Source organism: Lissotriton helveticus, chromosome 8 (genome assembly GCF_964261635.1).
Source record: "Lissotriton helveticus chromosome 8, aLisHel1.1, whole genome shotgun sequence".
In the NCBI taxonomy this organism is placed as follows: Eukaryota; Metazoa; Chordata; class Amphibia; order Caudata; family Salamandridae; genus Lissotriton; species Lissotriton helveticus.
Window position 1 is genome coordinate 1,455,114,802 of NC_136069.1, and position 22,818 is coordinate 1,455,137,619.

A 22,818-nucleotide genomic window follows, 5' to 3' on the forward strand; every position below is an offset into this window, starting at 1 on the left:
GGTAGGAAGAAGAACACAGCCTAACTTGCCCCAAGACATTGTGAGCTCCAGCATTGTCATTAGCAAAGTTGGAATCCTTTTAACAGGATATAGAAGGTTTAGTGCTAGAGTATGAGATCCTGTCTTAAGCATCTCACTGGATTAAGGTGCCTGGTGTAGTGACTGTTAGAAATGGGATCTCTGGTTGGCTAAGGCTTGCGCCAAAGCCAGGCAGAGACCACCACTCTAGTCAGGGCAAGGGAGTTACACGCCAAAGATAACCCCTGCTCACCCCCTTGGTAGCTTGGCACGAGCAGTCAGGCTTACCCCGGAGGCAATGTGTAAAGCGTTTGAGCACCACCCACACAGCAGCAACACACTACAAAAGGAGACTCCACACCAGGTTATATAAAAATAGCCTTTGTATTATAAAAACACATTAGAATATAATCACACAAGGAACACTGTGCCAACTGGCACTTAGGCAGTATTTACACATGACTGGGCCAATTTGGCCACTGTTATAACCAACACAAATCCCAAATTGTAAATGTAGCACAAATAGTAAACATAAATAGCACACAACTAGTTACTACTGGTAAAGACATGACCTCAGAATTATCCTCACATTAGGCCTTGAACATATTATGTAATAATCTCATAAGCATAAGCCTAACCACCTTAGGCAACAATAAGCATGAACACCGTGTGCACCAATCATCAGCATAAACACATTATGTAACTTTGTAGGGCCGGGCGCTCTACCAATCTTCCCCCCAAAATGATCCCAGGCCAACTGGCCTTACACCGGGGCTCAAATGCCCAATGTCCAGAATGTCAGGGCTCTATGGGGGGGCCTCTCCAATGACCCCCTGGCTACCAACCACAAAGTGCACCGGTGCTGGAGCAGGGGGGTGCACCACACCCCTTCCTTAGCATAAGACCAAAAATGCCCCCAATGTTGCAGCTGCCTGCGCTCTCGCAGAGCAGCTGGGAATGGCACTGGCACCTCTGTGCCGTGTGAGCCCCACTGTGAGGCTCTGTAAATAACTTTGTCCCATGTTGCAGCTACCCCCTGTAAGGCGGGGCAGCTGTGGCAGCAACGGACACCGCCAATGTGCCCCGAACGGCACCAGCACTGCCTGTGTGAGCCCCACTAAGCTATTTAACAAAAAGAAAACAAGGCTGCCTCCTGATTGGCCCCACTCACTGGGACCTTGCAGGCTCCTCTCCGCTTCTCCGGACTCCCCTGTCAGGCAGGGCTCCAGTCGCACGCGAGGTCCCCGGTGTGCCCGCATTCTTCTTAGCAGCTTCCAATGAGCCTGCGGGGCACCTCCCTCACTTTTTTATCACTCGGGGCTTCCTCCCGCCCTCCGTCCAGACTCCTGGCTTCCTCTCCACAGCCGCAGGCAAGGCTCCTCCCACAGTCAGGCTGACTTGGGCAGGATGTCGGGCCGGCACCTTCGTCTTCTTGGCCCCGCCTTCCACCAGGCTGCGGCAGTGACTTTTCTTCTGTGCCACAGTGCGGGGTGGGCACCCGCCTCAAAAAAAAAGGCAAAGAGCGGGGTGGGTACCCGTTTTCTTCAGATCTGGGCAGCTCCTCCAGGCGGTGGCAATGCGTGGTGGGCTCCCGCTCATATATGCACACCAGAGCAGGGTGGGCACCTGCAAAAGGAGCAGCAATACGGAGTGGGCACCCGCTAGGTAATAAAGCAGAAATCGGCGGCAGAAATGCGAGGTAGGCTCCCGCTCCTTCGAATAAGCACACAAGCGTGGTGGGAACGCGCTATTTCCAGATGCAGAATGTGGGGTAATCCCCAGGCAGCAGCTCAGAGCTGCAAATGAAAAATAGAAGCGCTCTCTTAGCGCTAGGGCAAGGTCTCCAGCCCTCTCCCCAATACAGGGAAAGCACGCCCAGAGATAAAGGCCAACAGTCCAGGGAAAGCCCTTCAGGAGAAAGGGGGCAAAGGCTGGGCCCAGACAGGCCAACTCACAGGGCCTTCCAGCAGGGAGGCAGTCCCTAGTGGCAGTTCCTCCTGGAGCCCAGCAGCAGCAGGCCCCCCTCAAGTCAGGAATAGCACAACAGAGAAAAAAATTCATGGGGTCACAGCGCCTTCATTTATACGCCATTTTCCTTTGAGTCACAGCACAGGGCTTGGGGATACCAGTTAGGACTGGTTTGGGGGAGCTTTGGAGCACTTTCTTTTGCTCAGCTCCTCTCTCCGTTGTCAGGTGGGGGTCAGGGATCAGACGCACCACAGGGGGCGGAGCCAGCATTGTGGAGGGAAGGCACACCCCTATTCAGGTCCCAGGTGCAACTTCTTCCTCCCATCTAGATGCAGATCTCTCTATTCACCACTGGGCTGACTCCCCCTTCTCCTGGACCCACCCACACCGCCCATCCCCTGTCACTCACAAGCCAGACATGCAATTCACATCAGGCAGGCAGAAACATAGCTCACAGAAATGCCAACTTACAAAAGTGGCATTTCTCCACCAGTCACCATAAATCCGAGCACACCATTGCACGGAATTTATTCTCACGAGTTCATACATACCAAACTCGCTCCTGCACTCCTCTCATACCAGGAATTACCATGGACACACATATCCCCCAAGCATTACTATTGGAGGGCAGGTCAATCCCACCACACGCACTTAGGGCGCGCACGCACTTTACACTGGGCCACAGTGCTAAAGTGCGCAGAGGCCAAAAACTACCAATATCAGGTCACAGAAAAGGCAAAAAGTTTAGGGGTGAACATAAGAGTATTTAGAAGAATTAACAATAGCTTTAGCAGAGAAGGATGAACTTCAGGTAATGCCATCACTTCATGTACACTTTCTTCAACCTGAAATTGAGTAACATTAAACATTTCTTTTACAAGCGTGGCTGACAGCCTCTAAACACTGATCCCTTTAGTGCTTTGATTCTGTCTTTTGAAAACTAGGTGCTTCCAGAGGTGGTATCAGCGAGGGTAATTTGTTATTACTTTCGAGTGACAACCAAGTACCTCTATGTCACCCAGACCTACCATAAAACCATACCTGGATCTAGCAGGGCAATCGCATCAGGAATTCTGAAAAGTCTTCTTGCCTTTTGTGTGACCACCTGTTCAACCAAACAGGAAGCAAAAACCCTGTTTCCAAGCCACCATGTTACCAATTATCTCATTCATCAGTGTGCTGCCTAGTCAGGGATCTTTGACATTCTCATGCTCTGGCTGTCATTTGGGGGTAGGTAGATAAATGTCATTAATTGATTAAGATTGTCTATAGTAAGATATTATAAATAACGTGTTGAATTCCTTAAAGACTCATTTTTAGAAGCATATTGTCAATATTATAGGGACGTTAACATACCACATCATACACTATGTAGTGAAGGAATCAAATTACACATGACAAGGACATGTCTTATTTTAATTAGCTATCTTCTTTCTGGATATTAATCATACTTACGTTCTGGTACATGTATACATCTTTGGATAGACCTGACAGGTTTTGAGAGTACTAATCAGCTTTTTAAATTAGGAATGTTCCAAGCCTGCAAAGTTTGTAACAGATGCCCCCCCAAAAAGTCACAGATGTGGTGTACTGAGTGTCGACGACAGGCATATGTTTTACAAATGCCCTTTGTTAGAGGAGTACTGGTCTACAGTGGAAAAGACTATAAATGAAATTTTATCTACTAACATAAAAATAAGCGTACTATTAATAATGTTGGGAGTAGAATATAAGCTTAGTTGGCCCCTTACTAGTGACAATCAGGCCCTGCTCTTTTATCTAGTTCTCCTCGCTAGGCGAGAAATTTGTAAAAAATTGATCGAAGCTGCCCCACCCCTTGGGATAGACAGGCAGTAAACAGTATTTGTAAAATGGATACTGATTTGGAGAGAAATACATATTCTAGAATTTGGGAGGCTTTCCAGATCTGGAGTGGTATTATAAGAACCTAAAATTTAACTCTATCAGTCCTATGATTACACCTGCGTGGTTCGCGAAACCAGGGCACTGGATGGGCACTTGCGCAGGGCTATTGAACTATCGCAAAAGCTTGGGGAGGTACAGAACGGCTGTCAGCCTGTTATTTGCATACAATGGTGGTATGAGGACAAAAAAAAGGAATGTTCCAAGCCATACAAATCAGTAAAACAAAATTCAAAAGACATGAGTGCAGTAAAGCTGCACAAACAGCAGCTTGTAAAAGAAGATGAAATCCATGGGCAGCGTGTAACACAGCTTACCAGAATGGTGGTGACTATCAGCGTGCGATTGGCTAACGAGTCCGTGATGTTGGTTGATTTGTCTTTTGAGCTCTCGGTCATGTTAAGGCCCATATTTGAATTCCAAAGCCCGATCTAAAGAAATGAAACAGAACAGAGGAATTACTGGCAGAATCTTGAGGTCTTTTCCCGGGATTGTGGTGCTATTTATTATCATTAGATGGGGAGGCCTGCTTCAACGTGGTAAGAGAGAAACATGCCAAACCACCCTAAAGAAACCTAAAGAAAAGAATACGTTAGAAATATGTGTGCAATGAAGTGTTCAATTAGGCATCAGACACTAAAGTAAGTTCTGAAATAGTATATCATATGGAAATGTGAGAGTGGCACAAAATGGTGCTTAAATTTAAGAAATGGATCATGGTATTATTTCATGGTGTGAGTGTCCTAGTACGGTTTGCCTTGTCACCATCATAACATCATCTGATAGCGTACCATTGATGGCCTATGCAGTGCATAATTTCAAAATATTTGTTGCAAGGGCCCAAAGTTTGTTTCAGGAGCCTGTTGTGCCACTGCTGAATACGGAGTTGGTAAAGGCCTAGTCTTGAGTCATGCCCTCACCTGTTCTCTCATCACCCTAGACTTCCAATCCCTCATGTCTCTTTCAAGTTCTTTTTCATCCCTCCCTTTTTCCTTTATCACATCCTATGCATCTCTTTACTTCTTCTTCTCCCTTTTACACCTTTCTCTCTTTTGCTCTGCTGCAAAGCCTCATGATGAGCATAAGTCTCAACCCCCAAAAATGAGCGACAGTGTCTGCCACAAATAACCACCACAGGCACAAATTCAGAACTGAACTTAAAATATATTATGGGACATGTATCAGTACTTGCTGCAATACATGAGAGAAACAAAAAAACCAGAAGTGAACAGAAGTAACTCTTACGGAGGAATATCCTTGGAATATGCCAGCTATAGAAATTAATATGTCCCCTAGAGGCCAAAAGTTGGACTAAATGCAGTTTTACTGAGGCTCTTATGCTTCTGGGTCAAAATATGAGCACCGCCATAAAGGTCAAACTCAGTTGTGATGAGTGCTTCAACCCTTGGGAAGTTTAGCGATGTCTAAAAATGTTAATTTATGATTATATACATAAAAAATTAATGTCGACATTCGTGGTTCATTTGTTCACTAATTGGGAAAATATAACCTCTGGCTATGGAAAATGGCCTTTTATGATTCATGGCACTTGTTAGATAACAGATGGGGCACACACATTTTTTGTACAAATATCAAAGACAGGTAGAGCCCTTGCAACCTTTAGCTACTGTCGTATTCCTCGCTAACTAAGGATTCCAGGAGGAATCCAGGAGCTCTAGAAGAGAAAGCCACACCTGCAAAGCATTTGTGAACGAGGGCCCTGGTTATGCTTCACGATGGCCCCCACCTTTGTGGAGCAGTTCCAGCAAGCTGCAAACTATTCAAAGAAGCCTTCCAAGGCAGGGTAGGATTTAGGATGTATGACGTTACAACGCAAACTTTTACATCGCATGCCTTTACAACGCGGTATTTACAACGAATACCTTTACAACGCATAATGCTTTGTGGCGCTGGATAGTGAATAGTTTAATTTACTATTCCAACTCCAGTCCCCGTGGATAGTAGGGAAGGTGTTGGATAGTACATTAAACCTATTCCCTATCCTAGAGCGCCCCCCAGCGCAATGCGTTGTAATGGTTTGCGTTGTAAAAGTTGCGTCGTAAAGGCACTGCGTGGTAAAAGTTGCGTTGTAAAGGTTGTTCACCCAGGATTTACCATGCATGTTTCCCTACACATTCCGGAGATGTACCACATTAATCCTTTCCACAACTTCCTGGCTATATTTGTTTCTTCTAAACCAATTTGTGTGGAATATAACAATGGGCTGTGTTAGGACATTTGTGACCTCTGACTAAATATACAATTTCGATTAATTGTTACATGTAAAGAATGTTTCCAAGTAAAATGATCTCTTACCAGATCCTTCGAGCGTGTTTCATGCACTTTTCCACTTTATGCCCCAGGTATACATTGTCCATATAGATATAACTTTAAAAGCACTTTGAAGTGGGGAAGGTATTGCACTTGTTTTGAACACCCACATATTTACAACACTGTCTCTGTTCAACACATTATGTATCAAAATACTGCAGCAACTGTCACCGATAGGCTGTTGGAATCAGGAATAAGGTACATGAATCAGTGTCTTTGTACGGATTCCAGGATGTTATTCGACATTTCTGTCTAGATAATTTGCCTGCTTTGACCAGTTGTTGTGTCCAGGTGAAATGTCCTGGTGTAAACAAGAGAGCTGCAGTATTCCTACACTATTACTTCATCACCTGTAATCCGGGTGGAACCACTAACTTCCATTTCCGGCACCTCAGGGATTGTCGGGCCACTGTTAATGAGGGTCATTGCATTAAACTTGCAGTGGTGAATGACCTCTCCACATGAACTAAGATGCTGATCTTGCCTTAAGGACTAATGTGTGGATTTTGTGTGCAGAGATCCACAGTTTCTGCATCTCAGACTCTCCAGTATCCTAAAAAGCCTTTATGGACACACCCCTATGCTATGCATTCTGTAAGCTGCAGAATCCTATGTGCAGACCACTGGGCCAGTAAGTCGTCAACATTTAGGGCCTGTAGACATCTATAATGTAAATAGATGAAATACTAGGAATTTGTGGAAACAGGAGCAAATTAGGTTATTGCCTAAAGTGAAAAAAGTGAAAAGCTGTCTTATGTGTCATTGAGTTTGGCATAAGGTGACATTTTATCAATTATTTTTGCTAATTTGCAAAGATCTCATTTGCAGAAGTTAATACACGTGCAAATACGCAAACTGGGGGAGGTCTGAAGGATGGTAGCATAAAATGCTCCACGAGGAGCCTTCATTCCATTGTTTCCATTACCTCAGCATCAACTTCCTTCATCAACTTCAGCTCATCATTCATATTTAGCTCCACATCATTGCCTTGTCACTATCATTACCTTGACCAAAATACATTCATTTACGTAAAAGCTACAGATATGTTTAGGGTCATTAGGAAGATAACGTTCAGTGTCTGAATTCAAGGGAAGGCTATGGTGAAAGTTAAGGGACAGGTCTAAGTTGAGGGTCATGGTATGAGACAGGTTTAATGTTAGGACTGGGGAATGGTTAAGGATAGAATAATGGATAAGCATAGGGTTAGGATAGAGATAAGAGAATGAGTAAAGGTAAAAATGACGGTTTCTTGTCAGGTTAATGATAAGGGAAAGTATAAGTGCAAGGATAATGATGAGGGTTTAGAGCTAGGATCAGAGTTAGGCTTTATGTAAGGATAAGGGCAAAGGTAATGTTAAGGGTAAAGAATTAGTAATGATAAGGAAAGGTTTGGTGTTGGGATAAAGGAAAGTGATATTGTATTGGTAAGAAAAAGGGATGGGTTAGGACTAGATTTAGTTTATGGGTAAGTGTATTGGAATATGAAAGGCAGGTGTAAGAGTATGGATAATGGTAAGAATGTTTCATAAGTTTAGGGTAAGATCTAGGTTAAGCATAAAGGTAAAACAAGGACATGGATAAGAATAAGAGAAATGTTTAGAATTAGGACAAGGATAAAAGTGAGGTTTAGGGCTCGGATTAGGATTAAGGATAAGTAAAAGGCTATGGTGAGGATGAGACAAGGTTCGCATTTAGGATATGGTTGGTGAAATGCTAAGAGTAAGGAACATGGATAGGTTTGGGGTACAGATAAATTCAGAGTTGGGTAAAGTGAATGAGATAAACAAATGAACACGTGGATAGGCTGAAGGTATGTCAAAATACTTGTTAAAGAAAGGCAGAGGGGATACTGGGAGGTGGGGTGCTTTTGAAGAAGTACCCGCAGACTGGTAAGGTAGTAACTTGAAAGATAGTGTCATTGTACTCTTCCACATTGCTCATTGAAATGAACTCTTCTTCATTGTGTACTATGGAAGAAAGTTTAAGTCGGCTGTTCCTTGGCACCTCACAGCTGAATGTTAATGAGAGATGTCATGAGGTGGTAAAATATCCTGGTTAGTTCTTTTATGTGGATGTGGTGGTGTGCCCAAAATCCACTGCAATGAATGTGAGAGACTTTACATAGTTTACCAAATCATTGTCCATTGGTACCGACTTTCGGTCACCTTAGCCAATTTTAGGTCAGCGAGCTAAACATCAAAGTTACTATAACATTGTCCTGAACAATTGCAGTTGAACATTAGGTCTTCGATATAATGAAGCACCCTAGAAAGGAAAAGTGTTTTGCATTAACCGTCATAATTCCTCTAAACACTGGCGGGAATATAACCCAAAAAAAACAGAAGACTAAATTCAGTACAGTGCATCACATTATAAAAGCAAAATAATACAGTTTAATACAAAAGAGGGTCAGGATGGCATCACTAGGAGGAGACTAAAAGGCTGTAGGTCACTAGAGATTTCTTTTGGGAGGATTGCAGTTTAGTGACAAATTCATATCATGACTTCCCTCTTAAGTGAACATCTCAAAAACTGTGGCACATCTTCTGAACTTTGTCATTTATGGAAATAAGACCCAGATTGTTTTCTTAGGTCAGGGTGGAGAGCGAATCCTCTTCACCAATTGTCTATTTCAGAAGAGGACCTTCAATCTCAAAACAAAGCCAAGATCAAAAGTGTTAGCATAGTTATCTCAGAAGAAGTGCATCTGCAGTGGCTGGAAAACCTTTCATATCTCACTATTTGGTTTGCTTATTATCTTATTCCTGCTCTTGATTTTACTGAAGTTGAAAACGGATTATGGTATTGAATTTTCAGTGATTGTGTCTCACATGTGCACCCTGGTACTTTGGCCAGCTGATATTTTACTGCAGCAACTATGGCTAAATATTTCCTTATATACCACACAGTGGCTGATATATTTCCCATGTTGAGACAAAAATACCCTAGGGTATATAATAGCACATATGTTTTTTTGTTTAATTGTGGGCTTTTACCTTTCTTGTCATGACTCTGATGAGTTTCGGATAATTTCAGCTTCCTTATTTTCTAAGGGAAATATGTATTCCAAATATAATTTTAAAATGTGCACAGTTCCTTCACCCATTATAATTGCTAATATTGTCAATATTTCCACTGTCAGAGAATTGCTTGAGTTTAAAAATATGTTTTACTATTTAGTGCGTGGGAAGTAGGATATTAACCCCTTCGGTGCATGAGTTACGGTGGGCGTGTGCTGATGACGGCCGGGAGCTGCCATGACCACGCCCGCGATTGGAATGTCCAGCACCGGTGCGGAATTCCGGCCGCAGCCAGGGGGTTAATGTGGCACACTTCAATTCATATTTAGTATTCGCAGTGCACCATTGTTTTTTGCACCTGCCAAAACATAATATTTGGGACATTTCCTCCAATAACAGATTGACAACTCGATATAGTTACTACAAAAATAAATAAAACAATCTCTAAATGTAATGCGCGTAGATGAGATATTGTGTGTAATCTATCCACCACATATATACTTTTTTTCCACAATTGCTCCTATTAAAGCTCGCACAGAACGGAGGGGTACAGAGAACCTGATGGTGCACATCTTGACTGGAAAAAGGGGCCTGATGCACAGAGGGTCTCCGCAATGTAATGAAGACAATGCGCAGATTCCGCCCTGAGTGCGTGGACTCACCCACGAATGCGGGCCTCCATCAGGAGTGCGGAGGCCCTTTGCGAATCAGGCCATCAGTTTTCCAAACAACCTCTCAAAGCGTCTTTTGGAGCTTGACCCTAAGTGGGAAAACCTTGTTTACTTTGTACTTTTGCAGATTGAGCACAAGTGAAGATTGCTTGATTTTTTTCAGTGTTTTACCACCAGTGATGCTGGCAGTAAAATACAAGGCAAAACATCAGCAATAAATAACATTTATAAACATCTTTAAATTTTGCCAGCACTACCACCATCAGCAGTAATCATTATCACTGATTTTAGAGAGTGGTGTAGTGTTTCTGGGTGCAATCATCGTTGGTCATTTTCTGAAGCCACCTTTAGAAATAAAAAGCTTCCAGAGACCTTGCTGATATGACCGGTAAATATGTGGTATTCCCAGGTCATCTGCTGGCATTACAGATGCATCGTGCGGTAATACCGGTGAAGTGTAATAATGGTGCCAGCTGAAAATTGGTTTATAACTCGACTGCTGCTTTTTTTGCCCTGTTCTAAAAGAGGGGCTAAATCAGGTAGCAAAGGCTATGGCAAGGGCAAGGTAATCAGCCATTGTCCTGCAAGGCTCTGCCATGAATTCTATTTCAAAATGCTATTCAAGCCGTAAAAATCAATTAAAAATGTAATGCCATGAATAGCAAATGATATTGTTTGTTCTCTTACCGAATTAATTTGATTATTTTCATCAAAGGAGCTGAGCTAACAGCATAGACGTGAATGCACGAAAATGCCAAATTCATAGAAAGCAGCCTCTCACCATGTTTTACCCCTTATGACATCACAGGGCTGGCCTCTTGGCTCACCATTAGCTCTAAACAGGCTCCTATTATTGGTCAGATGCAGGGGAAGATCAAAGAGAGAAAACTACAACAAAAGTAAACAGCTCTGATTGGCTCGTTTATGTTCTATTTCTATTGGTCCTCTTGGAACCCCGAGACCGAGCGTGGTAAGGGCAGAGCCAAGGGTACCAGAAATTAAGTTGGGAGTGTCAGCTGCTACCCTGGCTACATCCTAATTGAAAACCATGGCTAACTATAGTTTTCAATGCTGCACAAATTGTACAGCGTGTCGGTGCTGCACGCTCAACGCGGAGGCCTTCACCAGACTAAAACCAAGCTTCGGCTGACTTTGCATCCTTCCACCCTGCAGCAAACTGCATTGCTCTTCTTCTTGAAAATAACTCATTAAATCTTGTGTGTATCACACAGGGAATTGCCTGCTGCAGGGGCAGCTGAACTCAGATAGTGATCAGGGCTGGACGTCCGAGCGCCCCATCCGTCTCAGGAACACTCTCATACACTCGGATTTATTCCTGTTCCATCACATCACTCGGATTTATAAGCTGTGGGCAGGAGGCCTCAAGAGGGAAACCATTTTATCACACATGTAGCATTTGTGATAAAGTAATGCCTCTAAACTGCAATCCGTGACTGCGGCAGAACCCAAGCTATGGGCTTTGAAACACAAGTGAAGGGTGTATTGCAAACTAGATGTGTACAAACCTTCCTCCATACTTTATTTAACCGACTGGGTGAATCACCAGCAACCTTGGTGTGGAGAAAATGAACAAATGAAACACATGATTTAATCAACACTGCAATTAGAGCCCAGAGTTAATGAATGTCGTACACTGGAGTTGTGGCACATGAACATGTGTTAAAAGACCTAAGCAAATATTGGCACAATATGCAAGTCCACACTAAAATAAATTTGTATTAATGCAAGCGTCCATCATATTCCAACATTGATTAAAGACACCACCAATGGTTGTCAGAGGTTTACTTTACCACTTAAGGCCCAATTGCGAGCTGTGTACACACAGTCATGCCATTGGTATCAACGTTACCAGGTGGTTTACCACTCGTTTTACCAAAAAATTGTAAATTTGAGGCCTAGAGAGGGGAATAATATGCGAGTCCAGGCCATTTACCACTTGTCTTCCTGAATTCTGGGCCTTTTTCCACTCAAATTTTCCACCTTGCTCTCCGCAGGTGAAAAATGTGAGCAGACAGAAAGGTGACATTACCAGATGCAGTTCCACACCCAATAAAAACTGTAATGATGTGGGGATGGTAATTCCACCGTAAACTCATTGAATTACTACTCAGGACACTTAATACATATCAGCATGGCTCTGCTGAGAGCTGGAAACAGCAATGCAAAAATATTTTATATCTGGTCCTCAATTGCACAGAGCTACTAAGCACAATAAGACAAACAATTGTGCATGACGTTCTTGTGGTTTCAATTACCAACAATTTAAACAACAAATAAGGGAACTCTTTCTCGTTACACAGTTTTTCAAATATGCGAGCTAGAAAGCATGGGTTTGGCAATCAGGTCTAAAGAGAGTTTATTAAATATTCCAATACTCCAGGGACTACCCAAGAATCCAGGATCACAAATCCTCCACAGAAGCTAAAATGCCTCTAAATAAAAGAACTAGGCCTGGGTGGAGTTTGCAGAGTTCCGCTACAGGGAACTCTTTAAGTGACAAAAAAAACTCTGCCGCACTACGTGGAGTTCCGCAAGCAGTGGAGTGCATTATGTTGAGCTGTTCAGGCTGATTTTTAGTGCCACATGTGTGTCCCACTCTGTAAAATCAGCATGAATTGCACCACGCGCAGCGCAAGAGGGTGCTGCTTCTTTCTGACACTCAAGTAGATGTTCTACTCAAGTGGCAGCTTCCTCAACGTGAGCGGAAGGTGTCTCAATGCGAGCCGGATCGACAATCCGCGACCGCCCGTGTAGAGAAATCTTGCCAGAAGTTGGTCTGGAGTAAGATTTTCCTCTCTCGCGCTCGCCAACTTAACATTGGCATGAACGAATGAGGAAAAAAGTCCACTCCTTGGAGTTTTTCGGAACTCCGCGTTCTACGTAGAACGGAAAAAACTCCAGCTCAGGTCTAAAAAAACACAGCACTGCTTCCTCTGGGCTGATTTTGGGAGTTGTATGTTTTTTACAGTCCCCACTGAGTTCAACTCTTCCTGTCTTCTAGTCCTGCAAAGAGCCCTAGCCCTTCAGCTGTTTGCACACATTGAATATACGCCACGATTTACATGCAGAATGCTCTCTTACAACCGTCTACTACTTTATGCTTCATTACTGGGCATAATTGACTGCAAATAAAAATAAACACAAGATGTCACACAGTGACTGCTAACACTAATTGAGCTTGATAACTTGAAATACAGCATAAATTATTTAGCAAATTTTTATGCCAACTCTTCAAAGAAAATCTTATTCTTCACTTATCATAGATATTAAAATATTTACAATTAATGACTAATGTCTGTTTCCTGGACACATTGAGGAAGATCATTAGTTTCACATAAGGCACTCTAACAATTACTCACCAAACTGTACCTGTGCTGTTGCATTGAAAAAGCTTATTGATTGGGAGACAGGCTCACTCTAAGATTTTACTCCCCGTCGAAAATATTTATGAAAACTGGCAGCTTTCCAAAGGCCCTTGGTTAGCCTGCTTCGAAGAATTAACCATTTTGGCATACTGGTCAATTAATGTGCTGGGCGTTATATACATTTACTACCCAGGATCACAAAGAAACCTAGATTTCAGAAAGGTGGGACAATCCCTACAGATTCAAGTATGGAGCAAAAAAGCAGAACCAGAAATGGAAAAGTAGATGGAAAATACATTGATTTATGGCACGTTCAAAAATGTTTTTGTGAAAATGTTGATTTTTTTTTAACAGCAATCATGGGACAGACACAGACGGAGACTTATGATGTTTTCTACTCTGAAATGACTTCGATTTTATTAATCGTATCACAGGAGGCTTTATTTAACGGAGACCCATTTTACTGGCATCATTTGATTATTCTTGGGGCTATAAGCTAATTAAAGCGTGGTATTACTGGAGCAGATATGAAACAACAGTACAAAAATCACAAAGGTTTCCATTGTTGGGTAACACCTGGATAGTCTTACAAATTATGAACTAGATTTAAGTAGTGTAAGTAATTATGAATGAATTAAACTAGCATCACAGAAACATTTCATAAAGCACATAGCCAACCAAAGCCAGTGTCAGGTTAAGACTGGATATATATATACTGCCAGAAAATGATCTAGCACTAACATGTCAGTAAGCTAAGATCACCACACTACCCGCACCGCAGCTCCTATGCCCACTGATGCCCGCGTCTTGACATGGGTGACTTTCCAAACTCATCGGCACCATACTGCTGAATGAATTCGCCGCCTCACTGCCGCCTCAACTCCCTTGCCTGCCCGGATTCAACACCTTGCCTCCTCGCGGACTCTACGCCTCGACTTCCCCGTGGCAGTAATGAGCTGGCTTTACCTTGGCCATTGACGTCTCACCTCCACGACGCCGTGCACCGTCTTTTGATTTCATTTTCAAAGGTACTGTTGCTTGGGGTTCTGCGCGACTCCATGGCTGGCCCGCGTACCTTGCAGTCGGTGCGGTACTTTGACTTTGCACCTGTCACAACGTCGTAATTGCCCCAGTGGGAGCTATATGTTTCCATGAGCTGTATTTTTGCAGTAACGATTTTAAAAGTCATATTTTGAATTGTGTTTGTTGGATTTTTGTCGTTCTGGTCTTGTTTGGTTTAGATAAAGAGTCGTTATTTTTTTTAAACTGGTGTGGTGTCCATTTGTATTGTTTTCACTGTGTTACTGTATGTATGGGTGCAAATACTTTATACATTGACTTTGGGATAAACCTGTCTAACTCTAGGCAAATTACCAAGGGAGTGAGCAGAGGTTATCTAAAATGTGTAACTTATCCTGACTAGAAGCAAGGGTCTCTACTTGGATAAGGTGCAAACTAGAGACCCCCATTTCGAACAGCTCTCATATTTGATTTCTAATGAGTGATACCAGTATGAGGGATGCCAGTCTCTAAGTTCTTGGTCTTGACAGAATGGAGAAAAACAAACAAATAGATCACGCTTAAGCCACTTGAGGTTATGGAAATCAATACTGTTTACAATGAAATTAAGATAGTCTGAAAGGGCTAACCAAATTAGCCAATGCGAATTTTCTTCAAATCAAAATCCTCTGTTTTGAATCTAAACTAAAACTGATATCTTCATGGCTACATTTTTTTTAATGATAGAATTATATGTACACAATAGTAGACCGTATTGTCATTGTTTCACATAGACGGCACAGCGATCCATGAGAATGACTACATTTACTCCTCTACCCCACGTTCATTAAAAGGTTTTCCCATTAGCACATTGTAGCTCTGAGACATTCTCAATTTTTCTTAAAAAGGTATCTGCATGAAGAGAGAAATTCACTTTGAACTATTCTATTTTAATCATTCAAATGTTCTAAAAATTTCACATAATATATTAAATATCAAATGTGCTATGTATTTAGTTAATTACTCATTTACTTCCATATAGATATTTGTAGCAAAGCTTTGGCCATGACAGCAACTTCTTTGACATAGGCAACAAGAATATTTAAATTTGTTTGGACAAAAAGAGCCAATCAATCAAATCAATCAATCAAACTGGGCTTGTAAAGCGAGGCTAATCACCCGTGAGGGTATCCATGTGCTGGGAGCCTTCTGCTGATTGAGTGTTCACTTGAACAACCAGGCCTTGAGTCATTTCCTGAATTTCTGCAGAGAGGATGAGGTGCAGAGGTGAAGGGGGAGGTCATTCCATGACTTAGCTGTGAGGAAGGAGAAGGAGCGTCCTCCACTGTTGCTTTGGCAGATGCAGGGGTGTGAGCGATGGAAAGGGAGCTGGAGGTGTCTGAAGGGTAAGTGAAAATTCAGGCGGTATTTGATGTATGCTACTCCTATGCTGTGTAGGGCTTTGTAGGTGTGGATCAGCATCTTGAATTGACATCTCTTCTGCATGGGAACCCAGCAGAGCTTCTTGAGGTGGGGACTAATGTGGGTCCATTTAGGGAGTTTGAGGAGGAGTCTGGCTGCTGAGTTCTGCATGGTCTGCAGTCTTTTCAGGAGGGGTAGACCGTAGACCAGTGATTGAGTGATGGTCCATCTGGTGCTGACGAGGAGCATTTTAAAGATCATATAGAGCATAAGGAGAGTGAGGAAGCATGTGGAGGAGACTTTGTTGATCTGGCTTTTCATGGCGAGTATGCTGTCCAGGATGATGTCAAGGTTGCGGGCATAGTCTTGGGGGGTGGAGAGTGTCCTAGTTTGGAAGGTCACCAGGAGTTGTCCCATGGGGAATTGTTGTTCTTAAAGATCAGTACTTTCGTTTTGTCCAGGTTGAGTTTTAGGCAGTTGTTTTCTATCCAGTCAGCTACGCTCATCAAGCATTTATGGAAGTTTGCTGCTGTGGCGGAGTTGTCTTCTGATAGCAAGAGGATGACCTGGGTGTTGTTGGTGTAGGAAATTATGCTAAGTCTTTGGGTTATGATCATGTTGGCCCGGAAGGTCATGTAGGTGCTGAACAGTGTGGGGTTGAGAAAGGAGCCTTATAGGACACCACAGATGATGTTCTTAGGTTTCAAGGTCCAGGTGGTAGTAAGATTCTCTGGGTTCTTCCTGTGAGGAAGGACGCAATCCATTTGAGGTCATCTCCTTGGTTTGCGATGTGTTGAAGCCTCTTAATAAAGCTGTGGTGGGATACTGGGTCGAAGGCGGCAGAGAGGTCGAGGAGGATCGGGCCGATGTTTCACTCCTGTATAGGAGATATCTGATGTCGTCAGTGGCTACGATCAGGGCTGTTTCGGTGCTGTGGTTGTTGTGGAATTCAGATTAGGAGGTGTCCAGAAGAATGCTCTTCTCCAGGTGTCTGTGAGTTGACAGTTGATTGCTTTTTTAAGGACTTTGGTGGGAAAGGGGAGAAGAGAGATAGGATGGTAGTTCTTGAGGCCACTCGGCTCTGCGGGCGTCTTCCTGAGGAGGGGTTTGACTTTTGCGTGTTTCCATTCTTCAGGGAAGGTGTCAGTGTTGATGGATGTGTTGAGGATGGTGGTGAGCTCGTTGCAGATCAGCTTGCTCCTGAGGTGGACAATGCAGTGGGGACAGAGGTCCATTTGTGCTCCTGTGTGGATGAAGTTAATGAGTCTATGGTTTCTTGAGTGCTGAGATGGTGAGCTGGTGCCAGCTTGTCAGCAAGTGGTTAGGGTTGGCATCTGTGGGAGCGAGGACGCTGTGGATCTCGGCGGCAGTGGGTTGGCATTTAAAGTATTTGTATATGGTGTAGATCTTGTCATGGTAGAAGACAGCTAGGGTGTCACAGAGTTCCTCAGAGGGATTGATGACTTTTTCTGTGGCTGGGGTGTTGGAGAACTCTCTGACAATACTGAGGAGTGCTTTGCTGTAAAAGATCTGGCTTCAATGCAGTCAGCAAGCGTGCTCCATTTCATCTCTTTCAGGAGTTGGTGGTATTAATTGAAGGATGTCTTGAAAGTGGCTCGGTCTGTTGACTCCATGTTGGTGTAGCATTTTCTTTTGAGTCATTTGCAGTTGTGTTTAGTGGTTCTCTGCTCCGTGGAGTACCAGCTAGCCTGTTTGGAGGATTGCTCGAGTTTGGTGGGCTTGATGGGGAGACCCTGTCAGTGCAGTCAATGATCCAGGTGGAGAGAATCTTGACAGTCTGTTCTAGGATGGTTGAGGTGTTCGGGTGGGAGGTGTTGAGGGTGTTGTTCCACTGCCTCTCTGATGTGAAGATGCAATTTGTGATTACCTAATAGATGTATCAGATCTGACATTTTGGAAGTCTGCTCATCTGTGGCAACACAGTTCTAGTATTTCCATGTCCCATCAGGTTTATATATTTGTTGTCCCTCATGTAGACAGTGTTAGTGATCTTAATCTCAGACATGCTTGAAGATTTACAGTGACAAGCATGCTATATGGCAGGATGTTGGAGAATTTAAATAGGAATCTCCCACTCCTCAATTAGATATATGGAAGATACTTTACATTTAATTGTGCATAGGTTAATGCAGATATCACCCATTACAACTACACATGAGATGCAACAAAGACTGTTATGTATTATCATACGCCAGCAATCACTGCCTCCATATGGACATTATTTTGTGTGCCATAACCAGTCTCTAGTCCACCAAACTTTATGTCAGTTTTTATATAGGTTTAAATTGTAGTTCTTGAATCTAGGAAGAACACATAATTAAATTATGAAGTGGAGAATAAGGTCTTAATCATTCCCAAATTTCAAGATGGTAATGACTAAGTCACTGATTTTAATGTCTGAAATTTGTCAGTGCCTTAAATAAGAGGAGCAGAAAAAAGATAAATAATGACTTACATGCCCAGTATAGCTTGCTCATTAACTTAATGTCTTGAAAAATTCAAAATCCAATTAGCAAGTGTCAGGGGGAAGGATAGCTAAATGCATTGACTGAATAAAGAAGCACATAATCTGTATAATTAGAATGTATGTAGACGTGCTTTGCTTGCATAGTCAAGGTGACCATGCACATACTGCAATTGCTTTAATGATGAGGAGAACCTTTTGATTTGATGAATAATTGGCATGAAACACACTTGGCAGGTGATATGTTGATCTTGAAAGTTACATCTCTCACTCCAACTAACTGGTTCTTGTGAACCTGTGGATTAAAGGCTAACCCTGGTGGTAGAAATTGGGTCTCTAGTTGGAAGAGGGTTGCACCCTGTCCAAGTAGGGACCACAGTACTTGACAGGGTAAGCTAAATACACTCTTTAAAATAATCAGTGCTCACCCTCTGGTAGCTTGGCACAGAGCAGGTAGGCTTAACTGAAGAGGCAATGTGTATAGTATGGGTGCAACACACACACATACACACTCACACAGTAACACAATGAAGACATTACAAAAAAGACTCCACTCAGGTTTAGAATACTAGAGAATATTTATCTGAGTAAAATGAGACCAAAATGACTAAACTCTAATCAGTAGAAGTCAAGGTATGAATATTTAAGGAATAAATGCAAAAACAGTGCTTAGAAGTCAATAGCGCTAAAAGGTTACTTGAGGTTACGAGGGATACATTCAAATTTTAGGCCGACCGTGATAGCGGGGAGGTCAGCCTCGCAAGTCCCACTGAAAAGTAACTTGGATAGAGCAAAGGGATGATGCTGAGGGAACAATGTGCTGATCTTTTCCACACAGTCATGTCACTGCGTCGCCGTCAAAATCCATTGAGATACAGGAAATGTGTTGTCGTTGAGCCACGCAGAGCATTGTCATCGGGCAGTGCAGACTGTAAACCCATAGTCGTCGAACAGCATCTGTGTTGGCGTCAAAGGGTGATGCATCAGTTCTGACTGCCGCAGTGGTGACGATGTGTCGGTTTTAAAGAAAATCAGCTGTGGAAACCACTTCCGAGCCCAGGATGGGAGGGGTCTCCTAAGGCAAGGGTAGGATTCATGGATGGCAGAGTCCAGCAGCACCAGCAGGATTGTAGGAAGTTGTTGGTGTCCCTGAGTCTTTAGAAAGGAGGAGGCAAGCATGCAAGCCCTTGAATTCACTCTGGGTCACATGAGATGTGCCCAGTCCTTATCCTCAGCAGGGCAGAGATCAGCAGTAAGTAGGGCATCTCAACAAAGCAGAGAAGCAGTTCTTCAGAACCGTTATTCAAGACAAAGTGCCAATCCTTACAGCACAACTGTCTTTACTCCAGCAGAGTTCTTCCCAGGTCCAGTAGTGTACTGCTCGGTAGGGTCAGAGCACCAGTATGTATACCCAAATGTGCCTTTGAAGCGGGGGGGTGGAGGGGGTGATTTCAAAGTAGGTCCTTGAAGTGCACAGGTCCTCTTTCACACCAGCCCTGTCTGCCAGGCTATCTGTGTGGGGGTAATTAGTCCTTTGTTTCGGGACAGGACACAGCCTATTCAGATGTAAATGTGAGCTCCCTCTACCCCTTCCTGCCTAGGAAGGCTATCAGAATGCAACTGAATGCAGATGATTCCTCTGCCACACCCACCCTTCCTGTATTTGTGGCTGTCTAGAGGGAATGCACAAAGTGTAGCTGTCACCCAGCCCAGACGTGTAATGGAGATAGGCTGAAGGCACACAAAGCAAAGTTAAGAGCAGAGAAATCTTCTCTTTCTTAAAGTGTCATTTTTAAAATAGTATTGTCAAATCCAACTTTAACACTAAGAGGATTTATCAGTACCATTCTAAAGCTGTGAAACATGATTAAATTACTCCTTGCTAATCCGGAATTACAGTGTAAAAGTGTTTTAAGGAATTCCCAATGCTAGCCTGTGAGAGAAGTAGGCCTCACAGCAGTAACAAAAACGAAATTAGCTGTTTGGCACTACCAGGACATGTACTACTTAAAAATACATGTCCTATATTTTAGTTACACAGCACCTGCCCATAGGCCTACCTAGGGTCTACCTTAGTGGTGACCAATGTGTACTAAAAGGGGAGTTTAAGGCTAGGCAAGTGGTTTTAAATGGCAAGTCAAAGTAGTAGTACACTGCCCACACAGCCTCAGTGCATCTATTGTTGTGATGCCTACAGGTATCCTTTGTCTTTCAAAACTGATCAGCATGTTTCTCTTCAACTCTATGTAGTTCGAACCGCAACTGGTTCCCTAACATTGCCTTTCAAGAGTAATCCTTTAATCTTATATGCTTATTCTTTTAGCATTAATTAAAATAAAACAAACTAGTAACTGTTCAGGTTTATCCATGATTTATCAAAGACTCATCAATAGGATTCCATGGGTCTGATTGTGATTTAGGTGTAGTTAATTGCGAAGATAACCGGTGGTGAAAATTAACGATTTTGCCCAGTATCTCTACACCTAAGTATGTCTATTATGAGTTAATCCCCACAAAATGGGGAACAACTGTGCAGACTGGTTTTTTTTGGGCTGAATTCCATGTGGAATTCTGAATTAAATGGGGATTATTACTCACATTTCCGACTTTCTCTGAGCAGGTATTAGGTTTAAGCAAGGGGGTGGTGGGAGATGGGGTTGGGGAGAGTTGAAAAGAAAGGATTAGTATGTGGCCTGGCAAAGTGCAGCATTACCTGCTCTCCCGTACCTTAGAACATGGGTCAGGTGAGTTCCAGGATGGACTTGTCGTTCAGTCCCAAAGCAACATTACTGGATAGCTTTTCCGGCCAGTAAATCAAGTCTCTTGTTCTTGTAACTAGAATATACATTTGCAGGAACAGCAGGCCACTTATAATTGTGTGGAGGGGTATTCCACCCAGGACACCTCCCCTCCTAACTCAAATCAGTCATTTAACAGTTCCCTTAAAGAAGTAGTGAACAATATTGCTTTTTGTGCAGCTTCCATTAGAAAATAAACACCAGCTTTATGTGAAATGTGTGCCAGCTACCATTTTGACTCTGTTCATTTTGTTGGCACAGCAAGCAGGTGAGTATTCATAGGCATGGGGAGGTTCCACGTCCTCACCTGTGTGACCACTTATTCTATTTTTAAGCAATGAAGAGTGCAACACATATTATGCATTCGAAAGAAAGGACATTTTTGATTCTCACACCGATCAGTCCAAGATGGCTGTTCAAATTAATCTTGTAGGTAGTTTATTTTTGTTTGTTTTGTTTAGTAAGGGGCCCCAAATTACTAAACAGTAGTCTCAGAGTGGTTTTGGGTCAGATTCACAAATGAGAGAAGGTGCATTTAGTCAGGATTGGGTACCAAGTTCACATCAGGGACTTTCAGTCCAAATTCTAGTTTTTGACAATTTCCCATTAGCAAAACCTTTGGATAATATGTTAGCAGCGTGTGTATGCACTAGGACTGTACTGTGTACCACACAATGGAGCAAACCATTTTCAGAAAATACTTATTTTAATAAATAATGACAGGAAATAAGTTACTTCTCTGAAAAAGGCAAATGGCCCATGCTTCTATTCTACAAGCATGTTCAAGAATATTATTTGTTATTCAAAACAATTATAATAAGTAGCTTGATAAGGTATTAGCCATAAAATCTTTAGGCCCACATTACAAAGGGCTACTCACACTTCTGCAACACAGTTTGCACTCTCTGGATGTGGGACAGGACAGTGACAACACATGGTTTTCCTGTGTTTGATATTCACAAACAGGACTTTCATGTTGTTTGGGGGTTGGGTAAAGTAGAAAGCACAAGTGAAACGCATTAAGCCTCCACACACTAAAACACTAGCTACAGCTCCAATAAATTGTTATGCCTTTGTTTCCACCATCCACCTAGGTGGAGGTACATGAGCCCACTGAAGTCAGCAGACCCTTTGCTTTCCAATTAAATGTGAAATAGAAAAGACTTTAACAGTATTGTCCTTAAAGAGATTCCTCTAGGAAATGTTAAGCATTTCCCCTCTACTACTGAAAGGTTTCTTCTAGTGGTGGATTGTTCATAATTGAGTTGGGGCCCCACGCCCCTCTTTTTTTGCGCCCTCTTTACTTAATACTTTACTTAAATATATAAAGTTACAAATAGGATGTTTTTGAATGACTTACTGCAAGGGTGAGGTAAACAGACATCTTTGCAAGGTCCATTGCCCGCTGTGGGAGTGCGCCTGATGCTGAGCTGCAGTGTTTGTGACTTAGTCACGCCCAGCCCTTGTATCTCCACAGAATGCCTCCTCCTGGAGCACCAATAGTACACATCCTTGAGCCTCTTACTTTTGCAGCCCACGTTGTACAAATCCTCATGTCACTCAGCTGCATGTCGCACTTATCTTAACTTCACCCTTTCACTTATTGCCATAGGGTGGAGGGTAAGTTCAGAAAGCTTCATTAACCACCCCCACTCTATGATGAGATGGGAAAGGGTGTGGTTAAGGAGACAATGACTCAATGTCATAGAACATTATGTAAATCGATCTGCTGCCTTCGGGTCAAGTTTGCGCTCGATAAATAAATAAGTAAATATCTTGGCATTCTGTGATGTCAGG

The 22,818-nt window shown here is 42.9% G+C and overlaps 1 protein-coding gene across 4 annotated transcripts in view; it reads right to left on the reverse strand.

The window, feature by feature from the left end:
• The window catches only part of GRIK1 (glutamate ionotropic receptor kainate type subunit 1), a 970,975-nt gene that overhangs the window by 245,981 nt on the left and 702,176 nt on the right, over positions 1–22,818 (reverse strand). For 2 of the 4 annotated variants that reach the window (XM_078658392.1, XM_078658393.1), the window contains exons 9-10: positions 11,458–11,502; positions 4,227–4,340 (exon numbers count right to left, since the gene is read on the reverse strand). In XM_078658392.1, coding sequence (XP_078514518.1) covers positions 4,227–4,340; positions 11,458–11,502 — 159 coding nt within the window. The remainder of the gene's footprint in view (positions 1–4,226; positions 4,341–11,457; positions 11,503–22,818) is intronic. The other 2 variants (XM_078658394.1, XM_078658395.1) reach the window with 1 other exon arrangement.